Source organism: Rhinolophus hipposideros (assembly GCF_964194185.1).
Source record: "Rhinolophus hipposideros genome assembly, chromosome: 13".
NCBI classification, from domain to species: Eukaryota; Metazoa; Chordata; class Mammalia; order Chiroptera; family Rhinolophidae; genus Rhinolophus; species Rhinolophus hipposideros.
In genome coordinates, this window is record NC_138059.1 from 53,786,499 (window position 1) to 53,814,280 (window position 27,782).

Here is a 27,782-nt window from a genome sequence, read left to right on the forward strand (position 1 = left end):
TTTCCATTTCAAACCAGTAGTATGTAAAAGTCTAATCTGTACTTTTATTTTTTTCTTATGTTGTGAAGAAGTTATGAGTTGTTTGGCACATTTAGATGCAAACCTGATTAGTTATGGATTTATTTTATTGAATAAGCGGAACTTGATACGATCATCTAACTCCAGTAGGAATTGATAGGCAATACAAATAAGCCTTCACTTTGTGAGATAAACATTATTGTCCTTAATTGCAAAACTAATATGTTTTTTAAAATCTGATGTCAAAAAATTATCAGCCTATGGGCTTGCTCGGTGGCTCAGGCAGTTGGAGCTCCGTGCTTGTGGGGACAGAGCCAGGAGTGCAGTTTCCAGGCTCTCGGCCTCACATAGAAAGGTACTGGCTCAGGTAGTAAATGGCCATCAACTGTGATTGGATGACCATCAGCTGTGGCTACGTGGCCGTCAGCTGTAACCAGTGAGCCATTGGCCACTAATATAACTGCCGTGGCTACAACTAGTAGCAAGTGGTGGGCTAGCAAGAAGATGGTGGCTGAGCTAGCAAGCGGCGGAGTGTGGATTGCAGATTGCAGAGAAGCGGATTGCTAGCAAGTGAGATTGTTTGTCAGAGACAAGTGGATGGCGGGTTGCCGATAGTGTGGCTCCTGCTTCCTGTGTCTCCAACCCAGCTGCCAGCAAGACTATAGTGGTATGACTCCGCTATCCATGGCTCCGTGGGTGTTCCTTTTTGGCCTCACCATATCCTGCGTTCCTATGTGGGGAGCGGGAGCAGAGACCCCGCCTGATGACTCCCTGCACGACAATGTTCCTAACTCCGAAGGCTGCCAGTTCGATTCCCACATGGGCCAGTGGGCTCTCAACCACAAGGTTGCCGGTTCGACTCCCGCAAGGGATGGGGGGCTGTGCCCCCTACAACTAGCAATGGCAACTGGACCTGGAGCTGAGCTGCGCCCTCCACAACTAAGACTGAAAGGACAACAACTAGACTTGGAAAAAAGTCCTGGAAGTACACACTGTTCCCCAATAAAATCCTGTTCCCCTTCCCCAATAAAATCTTAAAAAAAAAAAAATTATCAGCCTAAAACACCGATTTAGAGGGTATTTATTTATACTCTTATTTATTCCTTTTCTAAAAGTATCATATATTGTCTTTAAAAATTACTTAGGGTCAATTTGCATTAATATGGTTTTATAAATATGTTCATTGGAATGGCTATGATGTCTTTATTTACCAAACTAAAAAATGATAGGAAAAACTATACATAATTTGAACAGATGGAAAAATTATCAGTGTGTAAACCATGTCCTGGCCATAAGGTTGGCACTTTTGAATGCCTTAATAATCCTTGGTACACTGGAATGATTTAAGCACTAGGTGGAGTTCCAAATAGTGTATCCTTACAACACTTTATTTTATTAATATATTTGAGGCTTCAGCTTTTGTATTCCTCCTTAGTTTCAGTCTCAATTTCATTTGTTTTCTGTCTTCCTCGGAAAGAAGCCATGCAAGTATCCACTCCAAGGTACTCAGCAAGGGCAATCATCATGTTTGGAGATAACATTCTAGAGAAAAGCAGAGGAAAAAATCATAATACTTTAAGAGGAGTCAAAGAGACTTCTTTGCAAACATTGCTTTCCAAGTACACAAAGTGTGATGCCCTGATTCATGCCGTGCACATGTCACTAAATGAGAGGGATGAACAAAGAAATGCTGTGTCACCTACACTGTGTGCCATCGGACATCCAGGGAGCTTGGAAAAATTCCAATGCTCGGGCCACAACTTATCCATATATTATACACACTGAATTCTGTGGAAAGACTATGTACATCCTTATTTACTGGGCTAACAAATGGTAGCAAAAACGAGAAAGAAAACCAGACCGACTAAAGCAGAATTTCTCAGGAGCGGGCCCAGGCATCAGTGTTAAATGTTCCCCAGGTGACTCCAATGTATACCTGAGGTTGAGAACCATTGCTCTAGTTCCGTGAAGATGGAGGAACTGTACCTTTAGCTTAGTTCTGCTTAGATCAGCTCAGTTCTGCTCAACCTAACTTAACTTAGCCAATATTTATGGTGCGCATATTCTGTGTTAGGTACTGTACTAATTCTGGAGCATATAGCCAGCAACAGTGCAGAAAGTGTGCCCTTTCCTCCTGGAGCATGCAATCTAGCAAGGAAGACAAGATGTTATACAAACATTCGTAGGTGTAATGAGTACTACAAAAGGCAGGGACAGTTGTGATGGGATGGGACATCAAGGACTTGATGCAGATGCTTAGGGCAGCTCTTAAGCCAGGATGAATAGAAAGTGCCATCTTAGAACTTCTTGTGTGCACACATGTCCAGTGAATGCATGAATAAACCCAACATGGCAGAAAGTATGTTGAATAAGGTATAAATAGTAAAGAAAGTACTAGATTTATTAATAACATAATTTTATAATAGTGAATCACTGGTTGTGTTTTTGACCTGACAAGTAACTTTTTAATTTTTCTGGCAACACACTGTTTTTCCCCCTCTATTTTTCAAAATAGAATTTTAGATTAGTCAAACTAAAAGAGTTCGCCAATAATATTAATAATAACAACAATAACTATTTCTCTTGACGTAAATAATTTGTGCTCTGGGAGGCCTAATTTTCTTAGTGTCTGGAAAAACCAAGACACAGCTAGCTGGAGTCTAGTAAATTGTCCTTGTGCTATTGAAGTTCTTCCTTTTACCATTTAAAAAAAATATATGAAATTACTTTCTGGCAAAAGAGGTAACAGTGATGGGACAATTTATTCACAATTAACCAAAATGATAGAGAGGTCATTATTAACTTACTGTTTAAGGAGCAATGCAAAATACATAAATTTGGGCATTACTAAGTAAAGTTGTTCCTCTAAAATAGCATTTAAAATTTTCTGGGCCACATACTCCTGCTCCAGTATAGGCAACAGAAATGGATACCTGGAATAAAAAGAAAGTTACATTGTCAGAGTGGTACTTTTTTTCCCCCCAGACTGGTATTTTTTGTTGTCATCATGAACACTAATCATTAACTTTCAGATATGGAGTTAATAGTTATAAATATCCAAACAGAATGCAAATATTAAGAACTGCCTTGTATTTTCTCTTATGACCAATATTGGGACAGTGCTAATACATTTTATTTCCTAGAGTGAACTCCCTGCCTTTACTGATTTTCTGCTATGTGATGGTCTGGACATATGGAAGGAACTGCTTTTAGATTTTTTTTTTTTTTCATTTGTCTTCCCTCCACCTCAAACATCAAGTAAGTGTGTACTATTACAAAGCAAACTTGCAAAAAATAAAATTTTACCAAAATAATATCTTGAGCATGTGTAATATGTCTTTATTTTAGGCAGACCATTGTTAAATAGTAAGCAGAATTAGATGTTTGGGGGCCGGCCCGGTGGCTCAGGCGGTTGAAGCTCCGTGCTCCTAACTCCGAAGGCTGCCAGTTCAATTTCCACATGGGCCATTGGGCTCTCAACCACAAGGTTGCTTGTTCAACTCTTGGAATCCCACACGGGATGGTGGGCTCCGCCCCCTGCAACTAAGATTGAACAGGCAGCTTGAGCTGAGCTGCCGCTGAGCTGCCGCTGAGCTCCCAGATGGCTCAGTTGTTTGGAGCGTGGGCTCTCTACCACAAGGTTGCCAGTTCGACTCAACTCCGGCAAGGGATGGTGGGCTGCGCCCCCTGCAGCTAACAAAGGCAACTGGACCTGGAGCTGAGCTGTGCCCTCCACAACTAAGATTGAAAGGACAACAACTTGACTTGGAAAAATCCCAGAAGTACACACTGTTCCCCAACAAAGTCCTGTTCCCCTTCCCCAATAAAATTTTTTAAAAAAAGAAATGGCAATTATGTGATAGGATGGAGGTATTAGCTAAGTTATGGTGGTAATATATTGCAGTATATATATGCATCAATACATACATCTTAAACTTACACAATGTTATATATCTATTATAGTTCAATAAGGCTGGAAAGATATTATCTATATACATCATTGTTTTATTCACCCCCTACCATTTTAGGATTACTGACTTGATTTTTCCTGGAGACTTTGTTTTTAGCTTTTATATACATAGGGACTCCAAGTTTACAAAGGCCATCATTTAAGATCACTGCCTTTTTTGGCTACCATGCCATCTCCCCTTGGTTGGTCACATTTATTCTGTAGTCTTTACAATTTAGCTTTCATCTTTACCATTCTGGAAAGGCTAATGTTATGCTGAGTTGTCAGAAAAAGTTTCTTAGCAAATGCAAATGTCTCATTTGGTCTTCATCATTTAAACTTTTCCTGTCCTTCCCAGTTATCCTCTCTGACCAGATATATTTTCTTATGTACTTAATTCCAGAACTTCCTACCACATTTTTCCTTTATGGCTATTCCTTCAGTTCATATGGATTTATTATTATATTTAAAAAATATTTATTATGAAGAATTTCAATGAAACAAAAGTGGAAGAGTATAATAAACAGTGGTGTGCTGTCAAATGATAAACAATTGTAAAAAAATAATAAATGGAGCCACTTTAAAATGGAGCTAGAGCTGCCATCCCAGGAGACCTACCATGCATGTCTTTTGCCTCAAACTTTTGGAATGTTAAAACAGGACAATGTAACATTTGGACTAGGCATAAAACAGCTTTATGTCTCGAAGAACTGTTTGCAAAGTTAACAAGAAAGCAAATATGACTACTGGACTGAAAATTGAAAACATTCTTTAGAATAAACATCACTATGTTATCTGCACAAATAGAAATGTCTTCTTTTTATTGATGTAATTGTTCCCCTTCCCTTTCTTATAAATATCTCTTGCATTTGCCTCTTAATTAGAGCACTATTTGGATTTCTGACTGAATCAGTGCTTTCCCCGAATATTTTTTGATATCAAATAAATGCTTGTAGCCTCTTACTTTGAAAGGCCTTTTATTTTCAGGTAAATGAGTAGTTCCCTGGAAAAGAAAAAAGTGTGTATAGTTTCTAACTTCATCTGACTTTACTCTCCAGTTTGCTCATTCTACTCAGACACAGTGGTCTTCTTTCAGGTTCTTAAGTACTTCTGGTTCTTTCTGATCTCAGGAGCTTTATACAGGATACTTAGATGCTCTTCCCACTGCTCTTTTTTTTTTTTTGTATTAGTTTCAGGTGTACAAAAATAGTTAGATATTTACACCCCTCACAAAGTGATAACCCTCCCAATCTACTACCCCTCTGACATAGTATATAGCTGTTACGATGGTAATTGACTATATTCCCTATGCTATACTCCATATCCTATGAGGGTGTGTGTGTATATATATATATATATATATATATTTTTTTAATTATATATATAAGTATATATTTAATTATAGTTGACATTCAATATTATTCAACTTCAGCTTCTGGTGTATAGCTCAGTGGTCTACACGGTCCATAAAGTGTTCTCCCTGATAATTCCAGTGCCCATCTGCAGCCTACATAAACTTTACAATATTATTTATTGTATTCTCCAAACTGTATTTCATAGCCTCGTGACTATATTATGACTACTAATTTGTACTTTCTAATCCCTTTACCCTTTCTTCCATTCCCAACCCCCTCCCATCTAGCAACCATCAGTATTTTTTTCTTCCTATATCTCTGAGTCTATTTCTGTTTTGTTTGTCCATTCTGTTCTTTAGATTCCACATATAAGTGAGATCATATGCTATTTGTCTTTCTCAGTTAGACTTTTGTCACTTAGCATAATATTCTCTAGGTCCATCCCCTTTTGCTCTTTACCTGGTTAATTCCTCCTTATCTTTCAGGTCTCAGTTTCTATGTCACTTCCTCTGAGAACCTACCACTGACCACCCCACCCCATTTTAAATTATATACCCCTTATCTCCCTCATAAAACTTTTTTTATTTTATAGAACTTAATCACTATCAATTCTTACTAGTATTGTTATTTTAGTAATAATGTTAGAAACAAAGAAGTAAGTTAAAGAAATTTTAAACAGGGAACTTACCTCAACATAATAAAGGCCATATATGACAAGCCCACACCTAATATCATACTCTAAGATTAGAACAAGACAACAATGCCCACTCTTGCCACATTTAGTCAACATAGCAATGGAAATCCTTGCTAGAACAATTGGGCAAGAAAAATAAATAAAATATATCCAAATTGGAAAGGAAGAAGTAAGTAAAACTGTTTCCATTTGCAGATGACATGATATTATATAGAGAAAACCCTAAAGACTCCATCAGAAAATTGTTGGAACTAATAAATTCAGTAAATTTGCAGGATACAAAATCAATATACAAAAATCAGTTATATTTCTATACTCTTAACAACAAACTATCAGACAGAGAAACTAAGAAAACAATCCTATTTATAATTGCATTAAAAAGAATAAACTACCTAGGAATAAATTTATCCAAGGAAGTGAAAGATTGGTACACTGAAAACAATAAGATAGTGATGAAAGAAATCAAAGAAGACACAAGTATATGGAAAGATATTCTGTGCTCATGGATTGGAAGAATTAATATTGTTAAAATGTCCATATTACCCAAAGCCAGTTATAGACTCAGTGTAATCCCTATCAAAATTGCAAATGGCATTTTTCACAGAAATAGAACAAAGAATCCTAAAATTTGTATGGAACCACAAAAGACACCAAATAACCAAAGCAATCTTGAAAAAGAAGAATAAAGCTGGAGGCACCACACTTTATGATTTCAAACTATATTACAAAGCTATAGTAGTCAAAACCGTATAGTTCTTGCATAAAAACAAACAAAAATCAGTGGAATAGAGAATCTATAAATAAACCTGTATGTATATGGTCAATTAATTTACAACAAAGGTGCCAAAAATATACAATGAGAAAAGGATAGTTTCTGCAATAAATAGTGTTGGGAAAACTGGACAGTCTCATGAAGAGAATGAAACTGGACCCCTATCCTACACCATACACATATGATTTATAAGTAAAAAAATATTATAAATTCCACATAGTCAATTGCTTCTCACAGATACTTTCATTGATTTTTGAGGCATTATTGCATCACATGTAATAGTTCGCTGTATGGATATGCCACATATTGGTTATCCATTCATTAGTTTTTGGACATTTGGATTGTTTCCACTTTTTTGCTGTTATGAATAATGTGGTATGAACATTTGCATATAAGTTTTTGTAAGCATGTATGTTTTCATTTCTCCTGGGTATATACCTAGGAGTGGAATTGCTGGGCCATGTGATAACTCCATGCGTAACATCTGAAGAACTGTCAAACTATTTCCCAAAGCACCTGTACCAATTTACAATCCCACCAGCAATGTGTGAGTGTTCTACTTTTAGTAGTACTTCATTCTTTGTTATGGCTGAATAATACTTCCTTGTATGGTTATACCACATTTGTTTATCCATTCATCAATTGATGGACATTTGAGTTATTTCCACTTTTTTAATATTATGAAGAATGCTGCTATGAACATTTGTGTACAAGTTTTTGTGTGGGCATCTGTTTTCATTTCTCTTGGATATATAGATCTAGGAATGGAAATATGGTAACACTCTATATTTTTGAGGAACTGTCCAACTGTTTTCCAAAGTAGCTACACCATTTTACAACCCCGCCAGCACTATATGAGGATTCCAATTTCTTCATATTCTCATCAACACTTATTATGGGTCTATTTGAGTATAGCCATCGTAGTGAGTATGAAATGGTTTTTCATTATGGCTTTGATTTAAATTTCCCTAATGACTAATGATGTTGAACATTTTTTAATGGGTATATTGATTATTTGTATGTCTTCTTTGGAGAAATGTCTACTTAGATCTTTTGCCAATTTTTAAATTGGGTTGTTTGTCTTTTTATTGTTGAGTTGTAAAGACCCCCTAGTACATTCTGGATACAGGTTCCTTATCAGCCATATGAATTGCAAAAATTTTCTATAATTCTGTGAATTGTATTTTCACTTTCTTCATGTCCTTTGAAGCACAAATTTTTAAGTTTTGATGAAGTTCAATTTACTTAACCTGTTGTTTCTTGTATTTTGTTGTCACAGCTAATAAATTATTGTCTAATCCAAGGTCACAAAGATTTGCACTGTTTTTTTTTGTTTGTTTGTTTGTTTTTGTTTTGTTTTTTGGTTTTATCTCTTACCTATAGGTCTGTGATATATTCTGGGTTAATTTTTCTATATGGTGGGAAGTAGGGATCAAACTTTACTCTTTCGTATCTGGCTGTCCAGTTGTCTCAGAAACATTTTTTAAAAAAGACTATTATTTCCTCATTGAATTGTTCTGGCATCTTTATTGAAAATCAATTGAGCATGATTATAATGGTTTATTTCTAGACTCTCAATTCTATTCCATTCATCTATATATCCTTAGCCCAGTATCACACTATCTTGATTAGTGTAGCTATGTGGTAAGTTTTGATATTGGGAAGTCTGATTCACTCCAACTTTCTTCTTTGTCAAGATGGTTTTAGCTTTTTTGGATCCCTTACATTTACAAATAAGTTTTAGAATCAGCTCATCCATTCCTGCAAAAAAGGCAGCTGGGATTCTGATAGTAATTCCATTGTATTTGTAGATTAATTTGGAGAGTATTGGCATCTTAATGACAGTAAGTCTTCCAATCTATGAATGTGAGATATATTTCCATTTATTTAAGTCTTCTTTAATATCTTTCAAAGATGTTTTGTAACTCTCAGAGTATGTTTTGTACCTTTCTTGTTAAATTTATTACTAAGTATTTTATTATTTTTGATGCTATTGTGGATGGAATTATTTTGTTAATTTCATTTTTTAGATTGTATGTAGCAAGTATACAGAAAGAAAATTATTCTTTTGGATATTGATCTTATATATTTCTTGCAACCTTGTGTAATTTATTTCTTTGATCTAATGATTTCCCTGTACATGTATGTATTCCTTAGGATATTCTATAAATACAAGATCATGTCACCTGAGAATAAAGGTAGTTTTACTTCTTCCTTTCTAATCTGGATACCTATTTTTTTCACATTCTTGCCCAATTGTCCTGTTAAACAGGAATTGAATCAAAGTGTTGAAAACAGACATCCTTGTCTTGTTCTTGATCTTAGGGTAAAAACATTCAGTCTTTCATTACTAAGCATGATGTTAGCTGTAGGTTTTTTATTTTTATTTTTTTTTGGATGCTGCTTGTCAGGTTGTAGAAGTTCCCTCTATTCCGGCTTTTTTGGGGGTGTTTTTGTCATGAAAGTGTTAGATTGTCATATGCCTTTTCTGTGTTTATTGAGGTGATCATGTAGCATTTATCCTTTATTGATGTGATGTGTTACATTAAATTATTTTCATGTTAACCCAACCTTGCTTTCTCAGGATAAATTCCACTTGGTTATGGTGTATTATCATTATTATATGTTGCTGGATTCAGTTTCTAGTAATTTGTTGAGGATATTTGTATTTATATTCATAAGGGGCATTGATCTTTAGGTTTTATTTTCACGTGATGTCTGTTTGATTTTTAGTATCAAGGTGATAGTAGCATCATAGAGTGAATTGGGAAGTGAATTGGGAAGTGTTAAGTTCTTTTTTTATTTTTGGAAGAGTTTTTGAAAGTTTGGTATTAATTCTTATTTAAATGTTTGATAGAATTCACTAGTGAAGCCATCTTGACCTGGGATTTTCCCTGTGGAAAGTTTTTTAGATTACTAATTCAATCTCTTATTTAACTCAATTTGGTATTTTTTATTTCCTCTTGTCTGGTTTGTGAGTTTTTATCTCTTTAGGAATTTGTCTATTTCATCTGAGTTATCTAATTTGTTTTCATGTGGTTGTACTTTGTATTTTCTTAAGATGTTTTTTTTCTTTCTGTCAGAAGTGATGACCCTTTTTTTATTCCTGATTTTAGTGCTTTGAATCTTCTCTCTTTTCTCTTTCTTTGGTAAGTCAATCTAAAATTTCATTAATTTTGTTGATCTTTTCAAAGAACGAACTTTTGGTTTCATTGACTTTCTTTAGTTTCTTATTCTCTAGTTCATTTATTTCTGCTACAAATTTTATTATTTCTGCTTGCTTTGGATTTAATATGGTTTTATATTTTATAGTTTATTAAGGTGGAATATTAGTTACTAATTCAAGGTTTTCCTTCTTTTCTTTTCTTTTTTGGAACACAATGAATTGCTTTTATTTCGGTACGCATCCACTTCTCAGCATGTAGTGGTCCTGAACAGAAAGAGTGGAAAAACGCAGCCATTTGCCAGGAAGTCAAAGCCCGCCACCTTCGGGGATCTGCCTTGCACACCGAGCTCTTTGTGAATCCCTGCTGAGAACCGTGAGGAGCAGCAGCACCAAAACCAAAGTGTGCACCGAATTCAAGGTTCTTTTTGTTCCAGTTGTCAGATTCCAAACTAGACCCAAATGGATTGCAAAGGTGACCAAATGAGAGCCCTGTTTAAAACTTTAATTTTTAAAAGCAAAAGCAATTACAGGAAAAGAAAACAACTCATTCAGAGGGATCATATGTGCTTACAAGTGTCTTCTGTGGCCTTTCTCCAAGCTTAACTACCAAGGACTTTGAGAGCTGGCAGGTCTGAGTAACCCTGCTGACTGTTTTCACCTTATCAAAACCTGAGCTTAAAAAAACGCCTCAGCTGATGATGACAGCAGAGGATGGCAGGGCTGAGGACCCAGTATTCATTTCCTAGGCTGGCGGAGAGCAAATGAATGTGGTTCCAAAACTAAATGAGAGAGGTCAGAGACTCTTTCCAACCTTACCTGATGGTGATGGCTTCTGGCCAAAGCAAGGGAGTGTCATAGGAAGTTTCGGGTGGTGAAGGTGCAAAAAGGGAGTTGAGGAGGCAGAGGAAGGAGAAAGCAGCACCCCTCAACATAAAGGTGGGGGGGGAGAAGATATAGGGAAAGCCCTGAATTCCTCACCAAAGGCCAATTTCGGAGGGGAGCAGAAGGGGTTACAATCTATGCTTCGGCCAAGGGTGATGGTAGAGATTGGGGAAAAGATGATGGCTTGGAGGGGAGGGCATCATTTAAGACTTAAAAAAAGAAACCAAGGGTGCACACGAAGCACCCCCACACACCCAGCAGTAGTTCCACAGGCTGTTACCTGAAACCTTCACATCTACTCTAACAAGCCACCCCAAGCTGGAGGGCGGGAGGGAGGCAGGGGGAGGGGAAGGTGGAGAAGGCAGAGACCCTAGGCCATGTCATGAGCAGCAAGGTGATTGTGTGATGTGTCTTTTCACAGTTGAGTTAGACGTACCCCACCGGTTACGATGGGAATCAATTTAAATATAATTTCTTGATCCCAGAAGTTCAACTATGTGGACAGTGGTTACACTTGACAGGATGATTTGTTATAGCACAACTTATATGTTTCAAATGAACAAAAATTAGTATCATTTACAGTATTTTAAGATAAACAACTGCCTTTCAATGGGAGCTTCCTTTCCAGTACTTTGAGGTCTACAAGACGTAGCTAGAAAATTTACTACTGTGGAAAATGAAGACTGCTTAAATTGAATGGGGATAGTGGGAGGGCCTGTGGTTTTTCTTTTTGATTAATTGCTGTAACACTGTCCTTCAGGTGGCTGAGGGAGTTTCATATTTTCTTTAGACATCATTAGGCGCCGAAGCTCTTGCAGGACAACTTTGATGCTATATGAATTCTGCCATTTTGCTAGCACTGATATGGCTCTTGAGTCCACCACTCCATTAGAACTATTAACTCCATTCATATTAATTTTTGTTACAAATCTTACAAAGGGGGGTGCTTCTGGGTATTTAGGTCCACATTCTATTTTAAGGCTATATATTTGGTTTTCATAAATTGTTCTTGGAGGCCCAATTATCATCCCTGTCCATCTTGTAAGTGTCATGTCTTCGTCATCTTCTAGACCCCAGCTAACTGTGCCATCTCCTACTCCTTTTTGGCCTTCTTCGAGTTCTTCCAACAGTCGGAAATTGCGAGGGACTTTTACTCCCGAGCCCGTGGTGGCTGCCATCTTGCGTCGCTGTCGCTCCTCCTTCTTTTTTTAATGTAGTCATTTACAGCTATAAATTTCCTTCTAAGCACTGCTTTAGCTGCATCCCATAAGTTTTGCCATCTTGTATTTCCACATATTTATAAATCTCAAAATTTCTTCTGGTGTTGATTTCCAATTTCATCACATTTTGGTCAGAGAACATGCTTTGTACAATTTCATTCCTTTCAAGTTTGTTGATGGTTGTTTTATGTCCTGGCATATAGTCTGTCCTGGAGAATATTGTATGTGTATGTGGGAAGAAGGTGAATTCTACTGTTGTTAGGTGGAATGTTCTGTAGGTGTCTATTTTGTCTACTTAGTTCATAGTGTTTTAGTGTTCTATGCCCTCTTGATCATAGGACATCCTTTAATGATTTTTAAACGATACTTTTTGAGTTATTTTCTTAGAGGTTTTTCTACAGCATAAATAACCTATCAGAATCTACTTCAGATTTATACTTCTTAAATACCAGTGAGACACAAAAAACTTTATTGTGTTTACTTTACTTCTTTGCTACTAGCTATATTATCTCTCCCACTTTTGTGTTACTCTTATACATATTATGTATATATGTTATAAACCCAACCATACATTGTTGTAATTATTACTTTATAAAGTTTATGTTTTAAAGAAGCTGAGAGAAGAAAGGAGAAAAAGTATATACCGGGGTGTCAAAAAAATGTATACAAGTGGACACGTTAGTCAATGTTGCAGAAGCAGTAGTTTGTCATAATCGGAGGTGCCTGGATGCTGATGGTAACCATTTGAGCATCCCTTGTAATTGCAGAAGTCAAATGTGATTTGTATTCATGTTTTGTTATTAGGGTATATTGAGTATTACAACTTTAATAATTTTTTTCCTTTCTTAAAATGTGTATACATTTTTTGGCACCCTTTATATTTATAGGCTTTGTTATACGAATCTTCTCCATTTTTGATTCTCTTTATGTCTTCCTGTGGATTTCAGTTACCATCTGGTGTCATTTCCTTACTCCATTACAGTTTTGTCCCCACCTTTTCCTTTGTGATCATATTGTTAAAAAGATTACATTTCTATATGATATAGGCCTAATAATACTATTATGTCCATATTGTTTATATATTCGATTTTAAAATCAGTCAAAAAAGAGAAGAAATATGCATTTATGCTATCTTTTTAAAATTACCTACTTTATTACCTTTACTGGCACTCTTTGTTTTTCTTCATGTGGATTCAAATTATTCTCTAGTGTCACTTACTTTCAGCCTGAAGAATTTCTTGTAGTATTTCTTTTCTTTTTTTTTAAAAGAGTTTATTGGGTATGGGGAACAGAACTTTATTGGGGAACAGTATGTACTTCCAGGACTTTTTTCCAAGTCAAGTTGTCCCTTCAGTCTTAATTGTGGAGGGTGCCGTTCAAGTTGTCCTTTCAGTCTTAGTGTGGAGGGCGCAGCTCAGCTCCAGGTACATTTGCTGTTGCTGGTTGCAGGGAGTGCAGCCCACCATCCCTTGTGGGACTCGAAGAATCGAACTGGCAACCTTGTGGTTGACAGCCTGCACTCCAACCAACTGAGCCATCTGGGAGGCAGCTCAGCTCCAGCAAGGTGTTGTGTTCAATCTTTGCAGGGGGCGGAGCCCATCATCCCTTGCGGGACTTGAGGAGTTGAACCGGCAACCTTGTGGTTGAGAGCCTACTAGCCCATTTGGGAATTGAACCGGCAGCCTTCGGAGTTAGGAGCACAGAGCTCCAACCACCTAAGCCACCGAGCCGGCCCTTGTAGTATTTCTTCTACGGTGAAATGCTAGCAGCAAATTCTTGCAGTTTTTGTTTTCCCTTAATTTTTGACTTCATTTTTTACTTGTTTTGCCTTAATTTTTTGAAACACAGTTTTGCTGGATATAAGATTCTCGTTGACAATTTTTTTTCTTTCAGCACTTAGAATATATTAGAATATATCATTTTTTTGGCTTTTATTGCTTCTTTTGAGAAATCAGCTATTAATTGTATTTGGACTCCCTGTACATAATGAGTCATTTTTCCTCTTCAAGATTTACTTTTTGTTTTCATTTTTCAACATTTTGAATATACATTGTGTCTGAGTATTTACCCCTTATGTTTATCCTAGTTGGAGTAAAGTTAGCTTCCTGAACATATAAACTAATTTTTTCCCATTAAATTTGGGAAGTTTCCAGCCATTATTTCTTTGAATATATATTTTTTGTTCTTTCACTCATTTCTTTCTGTTAGTCTCCCGTTCATGTGATATGAATAATGGTGTCCCAAATTTCTCTTAGTCTCTGTTCACTTTTCAGTTGTTTTTCTTTTCCCGTCTCAAATTTACATTGTTTCTTTTCCACTGTCAAATTTACATTTGGTTCTTTTTTATTCCACAAATAACTTCTAACGATCTATTTATAGTTGATAAAACATTGTCATATGATTTTTGCCATTTTAAAAATATGGATTCCTTTAGATCTTTGAATGTGCTGATGATAGCTGCTTTGAAGTTTCTCTGCTATATCCAACGTCTGGGTCCCCTTCAAAGTAATTTCCATTGCTACATTTTTTCCTATGTATGGCACACTTCCCTGTGTCTTTGCGTATCTTATACTTTTTTTTTTGTTAAAGAGTAGACATTTTAGATAATACTGTAGCAACTCTGAATAATAGTCTTCCATAGGGCTTGTTGTTAGAGTTGTTTGCTTGTTTATTTATTTAGTGATGTGACTGGACTAGTTCAAGTCTATCTCTCCTGCAATGTGTAGCTTTGGGTGTCATTCCTTGGAAGATGCCATCTTGGGCATAAATACAATTCTTCCTGACTGTTAGGTATAACTGTGATTTTAGCCAGGCAATTTTTGACTGTTTCTTTTTCTTAGGTTTCTAGCTTGTCTGCTTCTATTTGTATCACACCCAGCTCTTAACCTCTACAATTTGCTAGCTGGTCGCACTATTTTCTTGATAATGCTCTGACTTTTGGTCTTATGCACTTGAAGTTAGGTCCCATAGCAGAGACAGAGAGATCCCAGTCTGTGGGGCTGACTTTGACCCTTGCCTGGCAGAACCTTTGTGTTATGAAACAGGAGTTGTATATGATGAGAAACTCACTCTTCACTGAATTATCCCTATTGAGCAGGATCTGAGGGTTGGCAGGAAGTAGTGTCACCACCCGGCTGCTGTGTGGATTTTCCACAATGCAGAGCATTGAAGGTAGGGATCTGCCAATATTTACTGTCTGGTGAATCTTCCTAAATTAAGTCTTCTACCTTAAGAAGATAGGAGAGTTCAGTAGCCATTTGACTACTAAAATTACTCGTGTGGCTCTCCAACAATAAAGAGCTGTTCTGCAAATAGGAATTGCTCTCTTCACCAATAGCCTCTCCCCAGATCTTTCCTACCTAGTGGGAATTGGGGGTGGAGGGACAAATATTGTCTGGCTGAGTCTATCCACTCAATATCGGCCTTCCACAGAAAATGGGATCTTCAGATGTTCACTTGCTATCAAACTAACCCGAATAGCTCTTTTACACCAGGGAGCTGGGGAAGATGGATACTGCTACTTGGTTGCCAAGCCCACTGAAACAGTTATTCTACAAGGCAGAACTGTGGGTGGATAGGTGCAGTCCCTAGCCCCAGTGCCATTGGCTCCCAGTGTTCTTACTAAATGTCCATAGATTTTCTTGAATAATACTTCTCAATCTGTTGCATGCCTTTGATCAATCTTCAAAGATTTTGAATGATTGTCTTTGCTAATTTTGACCAGCTAAATAGATGTCTCTTTGTAAGAGATATTCTCCCTCTATATTCTGTCAACTTTTCACCTCCTGTTTTAGCACTTTCTGTTTAATTTATAGTTTCACTAGACTCTAAATAGCCTTATTGCTTTCTAGTCATCCTGTTTGTTGGCTACCTCTTTCCTACAAATATTGCTGATTCATGTCATTTGTATCATATCCGTCCCCTTTTTAGCAATAGTAAGGGCTAAATCATATTTATACTTTTCAATATAGTCTATTGATTGTCTCCTTTGTGTAAAAGCCCCCATACTTCATTTGCATCCTCTTCTGGACTGTTCTGCCAAATGTAACCTTTATATCAAAATACCTCCCCCAATACTTCTCCACATATATAAATCAATCTTACAAAATATTTTATCTTTTGGATTATTTTTTACTTCAGTATACTTATTAGGAAGGAAATAATCTTTTCAATACTACAATGCTAAATATTTTAATAACTTCTCACTACATGTTTCTGTTATATTGTAATATTCTGATTAGCAATTTAGGTTTAAGTTTTCACCATACCATAAACTTTATAACCATATTATTATCCATAATTGAATAAATTAATTAACTTAATACATATTGAATATTTTTCTTTTACTAAATTAGGCATTCAAATTATTTCTTTTGTTTTACTGTCCACATTTCAAAACTTCAAAACAAAAATATGACAATTGACATATATTGGAAGATTATTATAAGAGCAAAGATTACTATAAGAATTCACTTACTTGGTTGTAGCACCATCAAACATCCCAGTTTTGATGAAATATGGACAAACAATGGTGGTTTTAATTTTACTTTTCTGTACCAGTTTTAATTCAAGGAAGAGAGACTCAGCAAAGCCAAAAGCTGCAAATTTGCTTGAACAATAATCTGAAACAAAGTGAAAAACTGTTAGTAATAGAATTTGACAAGTTAATTTTTGGAATTATTTTGAAAATTGAAATTCCCTTTTCTCTGATCTATTGAGCATAGAAGCATCACCAGTAAAGTCATTTTTGTGGCCACTCTACTCCTATATCTCCACATTATATACTCAACAACAAGATGGAAATTATTTCAGTTTCTTTTAACCCAAGGAGACTAATGAACCAGAGGTACATTCTTCTCTTTGTTTTTTAAAAAGAGAATATCTCCTCTTACCACTACCATTTTAAATAAGGAAACGGAAAGGCATGCTGGTGTTAAAAATAGAGCCAAATATACCAGAGATTTCCCCTTGTTGCAGGAAATGTTTCTATACCTTGGAAGAGTCCTAATTTCTGGGTATCATGGGTTGAAAATGTAAAGGCACATGGCAGTAAAGTACTCACCTGTTAGTCCATTAATACCAATTTGTCCTGCTACACTTGAAATACAGACCAAATGACCATGGTTAGCTTTCATCATGGCAGGAAGAAAGGCCTTACAAGTCTGGGAGATATAAATACACTGTGTCAATATATCATTCATTTGCTATTTTATTTGCTCAGTAAGTATTTGATGAATTTTAGTTTCATTTAATAAATAGTTATTTAACACTTATGATGTGTTAAAATCTGTGGCAGTACAAAATAATCACTGGTACCATGTAGTCACTATTCTCAAGGATCTTCAAATTTATTATATATTAATCTATAAGAAATACTATTTGACTTGTTTTTTCTTTTAAATTAACTGTACCAATTGAATTAAATCAACATTTATAGCTTGCTAAAAAATATTTAAAATTTAGTTTTTCTAGTATGCTGAGTTTTTCCTTGCAGTTTTCAGCAATTTGTATTAAAATTTAATTATGTTCACCTTCCTGGCTTTACCAAAAACAAAGTTCCTTCTCACACCAATAGATTGGCAGAGTAGGAAAAACTGATCAAGGAAAGGTGAATTTCAATACAAGGAAAACACACTCTGGGAAATAAAGTGTTTTGGAATTGTCTACCATGACTTAGTTTTTAACTATTTTGATAAAATTCACTTATTCATCCTCAAGTAAAATATTAATTCAGTGTTCTAAGTTCCCATGCCTTGAAAAAGTCACGATTCTCTTACTGCTGTGCTGATTAGGTTCCCTCAGGGAACTTTTCCATTCTCTTTTCTCCTGATACTGGGCTCTTTTATCTCACCTCTACTCAGAAATAATAATCCATAACTTGGAAATAAGACAAAGAGATGATTGTGTGACTTTCAAGTACTAGAGGATTTTTAAATAATTTTGCCTGAGATTTATCTAACTATCTTGGCAATGTAACTGTGTTTCACTAATTATAAGGACCCAGATATTTCCCAATCCTGTTAAATTAGAGGTTAACATGTAGAAAACTAATAGGTGTAATTTTTTTTTGTTTACTAGAAAAAATAATACCAGACGTAAGAATTTAGTGATCTTATTTCAGCATTCTCTTTTATTGACTATACAAATCCAAATCCCTCATATCATCAGTTTATCAGCTGTGTTATTTGGCTGGTTCTCCCAAAAATGAGATGAAACCTTGGCAGACAATACTCACCATCTATTTCTATGAGATTTACGATTTTAACAAAGTCAGAAATTTGTGTTAAGAGTTTTGGAGAGTCTGCTGAGATGTGCTTACTTACAAGGACCAGTAAGTCAGAGAGAAGCTACTGGATCAAAAAATGTCACTGTTACTTTTGAGATCATTTTGGTGTCACTAACCTTGTTCCAGAACTACTGAATGGACTGATGAGTTTCTGCTTAGATATGGACAATGGGTCTCTTCTGACATTTCATGTTCAAGTGGAGTAGCATTTTATATGTCTGTCTCTTATGGTGATGACATCTGTGTTTTTCAAAAATTAAAAACTATTGTTACATGAGTCATTTCTAACTGCAGGCTAGTTAGAAATGGCAAGAGCTGGTCATTGTCTTTCAGAACAACTGTGTGAAAAATTTAGCCTGGGCCCCAGAGGGCATCCTCAGGGCAATCATCTGGTAGACCTGATGAGACTTTTTTAGGGACTGGAAACCTCTCTATGGAGATCTAGCTGCAGCGTCATTATGGGTGTCTGGAAGTTTATCAACTTTCAAGAAGGTGAAGCTGAGTAATGGGATTGAAGGTATGTGTCAGTGTCACTTTTGATAAGGAATTTTGTGGGTTGAGGCAATGAAACTCCCTAGATGAAAGGGAGAGAAAGTAGTGGCCTATAGCAGTCTGTCATATGGTTGAACACTAGTGAAATTTAAAATGATTAGGGGCAGTTATCTACTCACAGGGATCTAATCACTTGCAGGAGTTCAGTTTTGTTCGTGTTTCTCCACCAGGGTTGGTTTTTAAATTTTTCTCCAAATGTATCTGTATTTGTATTTGCTTTTGAACGAAGGCTAAAGTTGCTACCAGTTTTCTGTGTCCAACTGAGAAAATTTTCCTTCCCAGAGAAAAAGTGACTAGGCATTTCGACGGTCTGTGTGTTTATAGCTCTATGTAAGATGGGATTTTAAGGACACTGTATAAGATGAATTTATCATAAAAACCCATCATTTGTTCTTACTACGTAGATATTCACCATTAAAGGGAAGAAAAAGGAATGCAAATAAGTGTTCGGTGAGCAAGTAGTCATCAAAAATGTATTAATGAAACTTTTTAAACTCATTTTTAACCAGGGAACTTAATAGAGAATTATATATCGATTCAGGTTTACACATTACTCATAATCCAGGTAAATCTGTAAACTAATGAGACTTGTTTTATAAACAGCTATTTTCTCTGATTCTATCACCTGTGAGATATAATACAAAAAAAGCATCAGATTTGCTTGATTTTATTTTATTGAATTTGGTGTAAGACTTGGTTTTTCTCAGGAAAAGCCTAATTAATGAACTTCCTAAATTTTTTCACACTGGTTATGGGTCAAATAAGTTATCATTTTTTCCACAAAATATTTCAGGTTATGAAGATTGCAATATGTGTTTAGTGAAATTGAATTACAACAAATGATGAATTTATTGTTTAAAAAAGTATTGACATTTTTGAACTTCAGACAATTCTGCCAATTGTTTGCACTTAGTTACTCCACTTGCACTCTTTTACAATTATTTGATGTCATCTTTTTGAGAACGTTTTAATATCTTCAGTGATTATGCTACTCTGAGTGTCCACGTAAATGACTTGAAGACTTTAGGATAATATCAAGTTGGGTAAATTTATGAGAAATCTTTGGTTAACCACAAAGTTTTTTAAAAAATTAAAGGTTGGGGCTGGCCCGGTGGCTCAGGCAGTTAGAGCTCCATGCTCCTAACTCCGAAGGCTGCCTGTTCGATTCCCACATGGGCCAGTGGGCTCTCAACCACAAGGTTGCCAGTTTGATTCCTCGAGTCCCGCAAGGGATGGTGGGCTCCACCCCCTGCAACTAGAAGACGGCAACTGGACCTGGAGCTGAGCTGCGCCCTCCACAACTAAGAATGAAAGGACAACAACTTGAAGCTGAACGGCACCCTCCACAACTAAGATTGAAAGGACAACAACTTGACTTGGAAAAAAGTCCTGGAAGTACACACTGTCTTCCCCCCCTCCCCCCCAAAAAAATAAAGGTCATAGTGCGAAGGTATGGAGTCAACTAACACAGTTTTGACATGTTTTTGTAAAACTTGAATTGAGAAGGTAAGTTCAGTGTGGCATATGCTATATCTTGTAATATGATGACAAAGTTAATTATATTTTAACATTATAGTTGAAAGCTAAACATGATATTATATAGCTATATGTATATTTTTATGTTTCAGATCATATGTATATTAATGCATATTACAATTAACAAGCAAAATAAATGTATATATGATAAAGATTAAGGATTTGGGAGCTTAAAATTAGCTTTGGAATATTCAGTCTGGCTTAAACAATTGGTATTAAAAGGCTATTCTTTACTTTTGTATAATCTGCTCAGAGAGTGGAGATTCTTGTCAGAATATTCTGAACCCTTAAGCTAATTTTTGTCATGCTATTGAATTGTTAAAACAAAGGACAAAAATTTGTCATATCTTAAAGCTCTTAGGTCTCTTATTAACTATACTATTAATTTCTGTAAGGTTTATTTAAAAAAGAAACTACTTGTATTGTCACTCTAGCTATTAAGTTATCCCATACAATCATTCAGCTATGTTTTTGTTCAGAAAATAAAACTGTGGAGGTTATCATTGCATTCAAAGTTATCTTTGGCACTTTTTAGGTGACCAAAGTACCCAAGGCCTGTTCCCTTAGCTGAAATCATGACATGGCAATCGGTAGCAACAGAGATGTTAGGAACAATGAGGTATTTTTGGTATGTACCACATTTCTTCATTAGCTGAGTCCTGTTTTAGGAACTGTCCTGAGGAAATGTGGGGAAAGTTGTCAGGTAAAAAGAGAAAGTCAACCTTCCCGTGTAAATTTATTAACACAAATACATTCCATCTGAAATTGTACACTTGCTAGGGTGGAGAGAAGGGCTTTAGGGATTTGTCAGAGCTCTCATTGTAATGATTAACCAGATCTGTTTGAAATAGTTATGTATTACACTTCTATCAGAGGATTCTACTTTCACCAATTGATAATTCTAGTTACTGAAATAAATTAATCTAATCCATTCAGATATGTCCTCACCAAGAAGTTTATGGGCTCCCCTCATCATGTCTGAAGGATCGGGTGCGACACCAGAAACTGTGCCTGTGGAAGACAGAGCACAACAGGACACTCTAAAAGTTACACTGGAAAGGACGGTGCCAGGCAGTCAGCTGGTTGGTGCAAGCCTTCCTGTGTGAGGGGACAGCGCCACTGTGAGAGGATCTTCCATAGGCCCCACCAGGGTCTCTTTAGACCAGAAGCAGTTGACAGTATGAAAGCAGACTCTGACCAGGATCCAGCAGAACAGCAATAATTATATACGGCTGGATTATGGAATCAATGAGGGAAATTTAAATGTGCTCAGTGTTCTATTTTCTTATGGGCATATGAAGAAGGCTTTTTCCTTTGTGATCTATTTCTAATCTTCAATTAGGGAAGCTATACTTATGCAAGCTGCAATGAAACACTCTGCAAGGTACCTCATTCCAACCATTACTTTCAAAATTCTAGAAAAGTATCTTATGGGGAATCCTAGTGTAGATTATAAACTAACAAATCCTCAGGGAATGTGAGGATGGTGGTGATTCTTGTTCTGAACTTGGATTTCAGATGAGTATCTTCATAAAGGGTTAAGCTTAGACAAATATATGGAAAGACATTGACTTATCCTAACTGCCATAAATCCATAAATAATCAAGCCATTTTTATAGATAACATGAAATATATTAATTTTCCTGTCCACAATCTACTTAGGGCAATAAGCAGATTCTATTACAATGACTTACTGAGATCCTTCCTCTTTCATGGCCATGTACTCATTTTTATAGGTTCAATAAGAATCAGGCCTTATTCTTACCAGGATATAATTAAAGAGATTGTTAGTGCAACCAGAGCACAGGTGTGTCATATATAAGACTATGTTTCATTTAATCATATATGACAAGACCACATTTTAGGGATATAGTAGTTAGAGTTCATATGTGGAACAAATGCCTGCTAAGTTGCCTTTCCAGGAAGCTGGACTGATAACTGTTCTGTGGCTTGCAGGGGCCCTCCCAGCTTTATAGGTATTAAGGAAGGTCATTTCCTGGCAGGCCAGCAACCTTGGCAGGATTGAGGTACCTCAAGAAAAATGAAATCTGTCATAATTAGAAATACTACTGGCAAAACTTGGTGGAGACATTTTTTGGTTTTGGTTCTGTAGCCTTGGAATACATGAGCTAATAAGAGCATTAAAAAAAATAGAAATAAAATCTTTGGGAGGCGAATGAAGATTCCTTCTACCTTCTATAATTTTCAGATGGAAGTTTATTCTCTGGTTTTAGTGGTTGCTTAGCTTCATCTCTCAAAATTTGTTGACATTCAACAAGAAGGCTATGTGTGTTTATTAATACCCTTTACTGCAACTATGTAAATGAATCAAGCCAAACAGATCAGAACACACAATATCAAGGTACAAGTTAAGAGACTTCATGAGGCCTGAAGGATGAGAAGGAACCACCACATAAGAGGCAGGGGAAAGAATATTCTTGTCAGAAAGAACAGCTTGTGTAAAGGCCCTCATATCGGAAAGAGCTTTATATTCCATGGGGTCTTCTCAGAATCCTTGGAGTATAGAAAGTGAGCAGAAAGTAGAGAAAGTGAGAGGTGGGAGACAGATGAAGGAGGCTATTGCCACATCATGTAGGTGCTTACAGGCCTTGATAGGTAACTGTATGTTATTCCAAGTGCATTTGGAATGCTCTGAACATTTTTGAGCATGAAGTGAGATAATTTGGTTAACAATCACTTTGTTCCTGTCTGAAGACAGGTGAGAAGACACCAGCGTTGAGGATGGAAGGCCATGTTGCACTGCTGACAAGAGGTAACAATGTCTTGGACCAGGGCTAGCAGCAAAGAAGGAAAGAAATGAGTGCGCTTGAGTATGTTTTGTAGGGAGAGCCAAGGATGTTGGCATTAGGGCAATGGAAGAATCAAGGATGACTTCTAAATTTGTGGTGTGATTAGATATGGGTGCCCCTAGCTTTATTTGCCAAGGTAGTGTTTTCCCTTCCTCAAAGAAGTTTTGAGGTGGGGTGAGAGAGGGAAAGAAATCAGGGATTTTCGCAAATATTTATGGAACACCGATTGTGTGTCAAGCACTGTGGTAGGTGTTCACTAAATATTTGTTGAAAAAGATTTGTTCGTCTCCCATAGGGCTTTGCAGTGAGCAGGAAACAAGATCAAGGAAATAGTTCTGAGGACTTCAGAGAGTAGGTATAGAAACAAGGAGCTTGGGAAACCTAAAGCAAACCATTCTAAGGGCCTATCCTTGGAGCCACAGAGGACTGAAGCCCTGCCTCTCTCTCCCTTCCCCATGGCTCCTAAAGTCCATTTCCAGGCACCTGTGCTTCCTGCATACCCTGACCCTGCTGGTACCTGTTCATTTTTATCATAGCATCAAGTAGAAGCCCTCTTGGTGGAAACTCCCTTGGTAACACAAGTCTCCTTCAGCCTCCTAGTATTCATCTTCCAGAATTGCCTTGTTGTAGATGGTAGCCTCTAGACATATATATGATTATTTAAATATGCATTTAAATGAATTACATTACGTAAAATTAAGAGTTTAGTTCCTCAGTCCCACCAACCATACTTCAAGTGTTCAATGGTCATGGGTGACTAGTGGCTACCATATTGGGAAGCACAGAAAAAGAACATTTTTATCACAATTCTACACAACAGTGCTGGTCTAGACACTATAGTCCTAAAGGAAGTCACCCCTGAGCTATAAATTTACTAATTCTCCTTCTTATGTAAAAGTCCTTCCCTTCTCTCTTGCTTCTCCCTTCTGTAAGCTTGGGCTATCACTTAGCAGTTGCAGGACTGTGGTAAGCCATTTAAACCTTTTGAGCCTCAGTTTCCTTATGTGCAAAATGAGAATGAAAATGGTACCATGGCTGTCATGTAGAGGAAAAAACTTAGAGCAGTGCCTAGCCACAGTTTTAGCTTATTTCCTTTGCTATGATGCCCAGTCATGCATGGACATAATAAACCACCACTCTAAAAATAGTCACTTTCTTTCTGCACAAGCTCCTCTTTCACTCATGAAAAAATTAAATTTCTTTTGTTTATACAAAAAGAAATGGCTGTCACATTCTGTTTGTATTTTGGTAGGAAGATTTCTGAATAGCTTAGCATGTCTTGGGACCAAACTAGAGAGGGTGGAGGGGAGGGCCCTACCCTGAGAGTTTGGAAGAGGGTAAGAACTAGCCTGAGCCCGTGGCAAGGTGAAACCTGGACAAAGTGAGAGGTCATTAGCCTATCAATGGGAAACTCACAAAGGATATATTTACAGATAAATGGCTGAACAGTTGTTTACAGAAATACATGGAGTTTTCATTCTCATCAAGAAAAGAAAATGAAAAAGAATGAAGATTTACCCAGAAATGAGACAAGGCATTTATAAGAAATGAGCTTTCCACCATGTCATCTGGAGTTTTGAGAAACAGCTTTCCCGTCACAATTCCAGCATTGTTAATGAGGAGGGTCACGTCACCGACTTCTTTTTTAACCTGGACAGAAATGAGGCAAACATTAATTCATTTGGGGGTGGTACACTTTAATATTTATTTTTCCAGGTCATCGTTTTTTCCCTCATTTTATTCAGGGAATTTCTTCAAAACCAGAAATTTGTTTGTTTTTGCACATAGAAAACCAACAATTTTAAAGTAACTTTATGATCTAATTATATTAAAAACCACTGTGATTTGCCAGTTTTGCTTAAAGAATCGTGTGTGTGTGTGTGTGTGTGTGTGTGTGTGTGTGTGTGTGTGTGGAGATGACCTAATATTGCAACTGTTTTCTCTATCTCCTATTTCTGTTATGCTACTAAGCCTTTCCTGCCTGTTGCTAATGCCACGGGTGTTGTATGTGTGGTGTCTTTCTGTATGCCTCCAGATGTCTTCCTTCAGATGACAGTTAGGTCTTCCCTCAGCCTGGTGAGGCTTACACTTCTGTTAGTGCCTTCTTCCTGACTCTTCTGTGAATTGGGTAGCAGGAGCACATCCTATCCCCCTGGAACCTGGCCAGTGCTTGGCACAAAGACATCCCAAACACAGATGTGTTTGGCCCACTGCCCAGAGACCTCTGTGAGCTTGTGCACTTCTGTCCAAAAGACCTCCCTAGATCTAATTCCTGTCCGAGGCTGATGTTTCCCTGAGGTCCACAGCTGTGCTACAGCAATTTTCTTCCCCTTTCCCTCTGCATTGCCTACCTCGCCTGCTTGCATAATTCACGATCTACCACCAGCCTTACTCGAAGGAAAGTGTGCTCCAGGAAACACTGCAGGGACTGTTTTCCTTTTTTTCACCATTTGATCTCAAATCATGGCTTTGTAGGCAACATCGACAAATTGGACCCAAGAGCAAAGCATGATGCATGTTTAAATGATTTGAATACCTTTGCATGTTTAAATAATTTGAATACCTTTTTTATTTTTGCCCTTAACTAGATCTTTTGTGCTGATGCAGCCATCTCTTCCTGAACAGGAAGCCCTTCCTGCCTTGATTTGATTTTCTAGTTCTGGATCACATACTTCTTTGTGTTGAGCTTTCCAGATAATATGATTGGGACATAGTAGGTAAATATTGCTCCTGATGTAGTCAAGTCGAACAAGCTATGGCAGAAATGATTAATATTGCTGAGCTGAGGTTGGGCTGAGGGATTAGACTACTTTTGGGAGATGCAAGGCAGAGGAAGATACCCAGGAGAGGCTAACTTTTAAAGAGAGACATCCCATTGGCTTGAGGAGGGAATCAGCATGTGCAAGTGCTCCATCTTAGACCAATTGTGAGGGAGAAATGTAGGCCTGAGAAAGAGTTGGAATCTTTGATGTAAGACATTCTTGAATATTTAAGAAAAACCTTGGTTGCTGTCATCCTGTCCAAGACCTAGAGAGGATAGGTAACTACAATGGAGTATTACTTGGCCATAAAGAAGAATGAAATCTTAACCATTTGCAACGATATGGATGGACCTAGAGACCATTATGCTAAGTGAAATAAGTCAGATGGAAAAAGACAAATACCATATGTTCTCACTTATATGTGGAATCTAAAGAGTAGAATACATGAACAAACTAATCAGAAACAGTTTCAGATATAGAGGAAAAACAAGGTTGCTAGATGGGGGTGGGGTAGGGACAAGGGAGAAGGTAAGGGGATTAGAACGCACAAATTGGTTACCACAAGATTGCCATGGGGATACGAAAGACAGTTTGGGGAATATAATCAATAATGTTGTAAGGAGTTTGTAGCGTGTCAGATGGACACTTGTCTTATTACGGAGACCACTTCATGGATGGTGTAGAGGCCTGACCACTGCAATGTACACCTGAAGCTGAAACTGAATAATACTGAATGTCAACTATAATTTAATATATATATAGTCACAGGATGTGGAGTACAACATAGGGAATAGAGACAATGGAATTATAACAGCTATATACGATGTCAGAGGGGTAGTAGATTGGGGGAGGAAGGTTATCACTTTGTGAGGGGTGTAAATGTCTAACTATTACATTGTTTTGTGCACCTGAAGCTAATAAATAAATAAATAAATAAATAAATAAATAAATAAATAAAAATTGCACATCTAATGAGCAATAGAGCCAGGACTAGTCCTTGTTTCTGCTGACTCCTGATGGTTAATGAGTCTCTGAGAAAAGCAGTTGGGCAACAACTCAGAAGCCTCATCAGATTTCCACTTCCACTGTTTTATTCTATACCCCTTTGTGGAGGCTACAAAGTCAGATATCTGACATGCAGAATCAAGCAAGAGACATACGGAGATCTTGGGGGAAGTCTATGACAACCTTTTTTCCTCTCTTTGTAAAAGATCATACTAGATGCAATATTTTTCTTGGGCATGGAAGCTAAGATGGACACCAATCAACTTACCCGATCAGCAACTCTGTAGACCTCTTGCCTGTTGCTACAGTCACATTTATAGGCAAATACTTTCACACCACCCTTTTCTTTGGCCAGTCTACACGTTTCCATATTGCTTTCTTCATTTATGTCCCATAGAACTAAAATAGCTCCCAGGCTGGCAAATTTGATGGCCATTAGCCTCCCAAGTCCACTTCCAGCTCCGGTTATAAGTACAATCTCTCCAGCAACATCCTTTTTTCTCTTGGGAATTATCTTGTAAACTAAAGATTCTAGAAAATAATATAGAAATTTTCCCAAAAATATGGAGGTATCCAAAATCACATCCATGTTGATTCACTGAAGAAAAGATTGTCCTGGTAAAAAAAAAAAAAAAAGGTAACTTCATGATAAATTCATTAGATTATCACAATTGCAATACACATGAAGTAGTTAGTACAACGGTATTTACCCTTGAAACATTAATTCTCCAAAATATGTATTTTAGCAACAGCTTCTAAAATCATTGAATTTTTA

The 27,782-nt window shown here is 36.9% G+C and overlaps 2 protein-coding genes across 2 annotated transcripts; both read right to left on the reverse strand.

The window, feature by feature from the left end:
• Positions 1–1,430: 1,430 nt before the first annotated feature.
• Positions 1,431–27,596, reverse strand: LOC308507035 (short-chain dehydrogenase/reductase family 16C member 6-like; the record flags this gene model as incomplete). Its single annotated transcript, XM_081071278.1, has 6 exons — positions 1,431–1,560; positions 2,826–2,951; positions 16,534–16,678; positions 17,119–17,218; positions 24,759–24,890; positions 27,276–27,596. 6 exons carry the CDS (start codon positions 27,594–27,596, stop codon positions 1,431–1,433), a joined length of 954 nt encoding a protein of 317 aa, XP_080927404.1.
• On the reverse strand, positions 11,571–12,026 carry LOC308507036 (ubiquitin-conjugating enzyme E2 variant 1-like; the record flags this gene model as incomplete). Its single annotated transcript, XM_081071279.1, has 1 exon — positions 11,571–12,026. The coding sequence occupies exon 1, from the start codon at positions 12,012–12,014 to the stop codon at positions 11,571–11,573; it is 444 nt and encodes a 147-aa protein (XP_080927405.1). The 5' UTR covers positions 12,015–12,026.
• Positions 27,597–27,782: the final 186 nt, after the last annotated feature.